The 3,959-nt window shown below is 46.4% G+C and overlaps 1 protein-coding gene across 1 annotated transcript in view; it reads right to left on the bottom strand.

Moving 5' to 3' along the window:
* Positions 1-2,610: 2,610 nt before the first annotated feature.
* PHF20 (PHD finger protein 20) overlaps positions 2,611-3,959 on the bottom strand; it is a 48,154-nt gene continuing 46,805 nt past the window's right edge. The window contains exon 18 of the mRNA XM_009082661.1: positions 2,611-2,931. Within this exon, the coding sequence (XP_009080909.1) occupies positions 2,789-2,931 (143 nt within the window). The 3' untranslated portion in view covers positions 2,611-2,788. The remainder of the gene's footprint in view (positions 2,932-3,959) is intronic.

Raw genomic sequence — 3,959 nt, forward strand, 5'->3', positions numbered from 1 at the left:
AGATACTGGAATAAAATGAATGAGCTCACTAAACAATATCCAACACAAACCAATACATAATGGTTTGCCTAACAAAGGTATTTATATGACACAGATCTGGAAAACAGTAATTCCCAGACTCTAGGAAGAGTTAAGATCTATATTCCTGTCAGAATACTGTAACTGCATTTCAATGTGATATAAAGGGGAAAAAAGTCCAAAATTATTTTATTAATTGAAACAAAGACTTTACTAAGACTTAACCAACAAAAACCTATTTATTTATTCCAAACACCAAGATACAGAAGTTTTCAAGTTTTGCAAATATTGCTCCAAAGCAAAATTCTATGTACAGCCCCTTGGTTCTAATAGTGCATCAACAAAGACAAACACATGTATGTACCCACAGTGCAATGTTTGCTCAGTTCATCAAGGCTCCACGTCGCATTCACTTACCAGTGATTTCAAGAAACAAAAAGTGACCTGCCAGCCTGAACGGTTGGTCCAGACCAAGAAATAACAATGTGGAAACTTGCAAAAACCGGGACGAAAATGAATCCAGGCAGAGCACAATGAAGAATCTTTCCTGAACACAAGAGGTGCTATTCTATTTTAAATAAATATTTTCAGTTTTTATCTGCAAGGAATTCCCCAGCACTACTGAAGGGAAACAAGCCTACAGGATCTGCCACTCGATCCACCCACGGGAACTGCCTTTTCTTCCAAACCTGCAGTACTGCCCTGAGCAAAAATAAACTGACAAGTCAAAACATACAATGAGCACACAAAAGCCACTGCTTGGGAAGGAGAAGTTCCCCTTTGGAGCAAGAAGCCTGCTCAGGACTGCGTGCCCAACGCCCTCGGGCTGTGGGAGCACAACCAGCGCAGCTGTGCCCTGCAGGGACGTGTGGCAGCACCGCTGGCTTTAGGGAGCGCAACCAGGGAACACCTCTCTGGTCCACCTCACCTGAAAAACCCCACAAAACCTTCCCAGCTGTCTGGGGGCTCCTCTGAAGCTGTTCTGGTTGTCTGGTCACTGCTGCCTGCTCTAGTGCGACACATGACCTCGGGTGTCTGACAGGAATGAGCCAAGGTACAAGCACTGGTCTCATCTTCAGAGAGCCAAGTGATCCTGAAATACCATGTCCACGTTATTCCAACTGTGTTACAGAAAAACAAGTTTATTTTTCTGCTGTACATATGCTGTATTCACTACATACCAACTAGTACTATAAAACTTGAGAGACAAATTATTCCCTGAACTGAATCTTGGCACAAAAGCCTTAGTGACTACCTAGAGCTGACTAATCATTTTGTTTTCTGAAGGAAATAAAAGTATTCACTGTGTAGATACTGTAACTCTTACAATAATATTGGATATTTCACGTTTACATTGTTCTTTGCAGAATACACACACGACAGAGCCATGTCCCAAAATGACTAACTTGTACAGGTATGGATGGGTCTTTCCATTCCAGCTGTGCCTGAATGTTACCCTTTGGTATTACATTGCACACAACAAAATCCAGGTAACAAATCCACTCCTTCAAGGACACCCTCTCCCTGCAAAACCAGCTTACCACACTCCCCAGGGAGCCCAACTCCGGAACATTTGGGAAGGAAAACTAAAGTCATGGCTATTGTTTCAGGAGCAGTGATTGCAGCTGAAACACTCTGACCCTCTCCGACACTCGGGACGTCCCCGGGTCGGCGTAACGTGACTGACCAGCAGCAGCACTGTCACCTTGCCCTCACAAAGTGAGTACAAACCAGAGAATTCAAACCGAAGGTATAAAAGGGGAGTTTGTGAACACAGACCATTTAAGATAATAACCCACTCACTGTCTCCAGGGACAGCACCTCATGCATAGATCTCGAGGCTTTATTTACACAGGTATAAAATAAACTGATTCCCAAAACCACACATTCATAGCAAGTCTTTACAATGAGCACATCCAGAGCATTGAAAAAGTCTACGTTTCCAAAGGTAACCGGAATGGCAATTATTAACAATGGGTAGAAAGTACATCACATCCATGCCAGGCCATGCTGCAGCCTGCACTGCGCTCCGGGCCCGGCCCACCCGCTCTGCTGCAGGAGGCACAGCCTGGCCAGAGCTCAGCAGTGCACAGGAACACCACGGGCTGCCCCAGTACCGAGTCATCTGAGAGTGACTGGATAAATATGGAAAACAATCATTTATTCTGAAGAGAAGTGCAATCCACCTGTGACCTGCTATGCAGTTACTGTAACAGACGTGGGGTCAGGCCACTGTTACTTGCAAACCTCCACGTAACACTTCATAGTTAAGAGCTGGACATTCATACTTACTAAGTCTGAAACTGTTAACATTTCCTAATGATTAAATACTGAGTGCTAGTATGCATAAACCAGAAGGAATAAAACATGACACGAGTCACTTAAACTAGGCAAAGTTATTTACAACCTTTGTCAACCAAACATTTTTGGCTCTTAGAACTCTGTTCTTCAGTGGCACAATTTTTAGTCAATTTAATGATGCACAAGTCGACCGTTTCCATGAGCAACTGGTAAGGAGTGAAAATTGAAGTGTAATTTACCAACCAACACCCAACTCTGGAGACAACAGGATAACCTCTTACAACAGCATAACCTCTTCCACAGCCTTAGAATGAACCCGAAATAACCTTCTGGATGTTCTTTGAACAACTCTTCTTCACAAGTCCCTGAAGTCAATCTGCATCCCATGCAAGCAGCATGCTAATGTCATTTCCAGCCCCAGAGCTGCTCCAGCTTCACACCCCGTGACAGTCCCCAGTGCCCTGCGGCCTCACGTGGAGCAGCACAGCGCGATCTGCTGCACCTTGCCCAGGTCTGTGATCAGCTGCTTTATACAGTGTTTGAGCTGGGGCAGTCGAGCCAGTGGTTCTGGGGGTTCCAGCTCTCCTGTGTAATCCAGCCAGCTCTCCAAAACTGCAAGGAAAAACCAAATCTGTCACTATCTCAGCAAACAGCTCACCTGAAGTCACACAACAGGAATTCTTTCAATCACTTAAATCATTCCAGGGAACAAGATGCTGGAAAGTAGTGCCATGGAAAGAGCCCCGGGGGTCCTGGTCAGTGGCAAGTTGAGTATGAGCCAACAATGTGCCCTGGCAGCCAGGAGGGACATCACGTCCTGGGGGACATCAGGCAAGGCACTGCCAGAGGGAGAGGGAGGGGATTGTCCTGCTCTGCTTTGCACTGGGGTGGCCTCACCTTGAGTATCATGTGCAGTTTGGGGCACCATAATATAAGAAAGATACTAAGCTACTAGAGAGAATCCAAAGGAGGGACACGAAGATGGTGAAGGGCCTTGAGGGGAAACCACGTGAGGAGTGGCTGAGGCACTTGTTTTGGCCAGCCTGGAGAAGAGACTCAGGAGAGACCTTATTGCTGTATACAGCTTCCTCCTGAGGGGCAGAGCAGGGGCAGCACTGACCTCTGCTCTCTGTGACCAGTGACAGGGCCTGAAGGAATGAATGGTCTGAAGTTGTGTCAGGGGAGGTTTAGTTTGAATATTAGAAAATGGTTTTTCCCCTAGAGGTGTCTGGGCACTGAACAGCTCCCAGGGCAGTGGTTATGGCCCCAAGGCTGACAGAGCAAGCTCAAGGAGTGTTTGGTCAACACTCACAGGTACAGGGTGGGTTGTTAGGGTGTTATGGGCAGGAACAGGAGTTGGACTCTGATTATTCTGTGATTTTGTGACTCTTGAGAAAGCAGTGGGCAATATTTGTGAGAGGTGTTTTGAGAGATCTGTTAGGAGCTGCAGTGACAGGATAAGCAGCAATGGAGAGAACCTGAAAGAGGGGAAATTTAGATTAGATATCAGGAAGAAGTTTTCCCTGTGAGGGTGGTGAGACACTGCTACAGGTTGCCCAGGGAGGCTGTGGCTGCCCCAACCCTGGCAGTGTTCACAGCCAGGTTGGCTAAAGCCTTGAGCAACCTGCTCTGGTGGGAGG

This window comes from Acanthisitta chloris, unplaced genomic scaffold (genome assembly GCF_000695815.1).
Source record: "Acanthisitta chloris isolate BGI_N310 unplaced genomic scaffold, ASM69581v1 scaffold23999, whole genome shotgun sequence".
In the NCBI taxonomy this organism is placed as follows: domain Eukaryota; kingdom Metazoa; phylum Chordata; class Aves; order Passeriformes; family Acanthisittidae; genus Acanthisitta; species Acanthisitta chloris.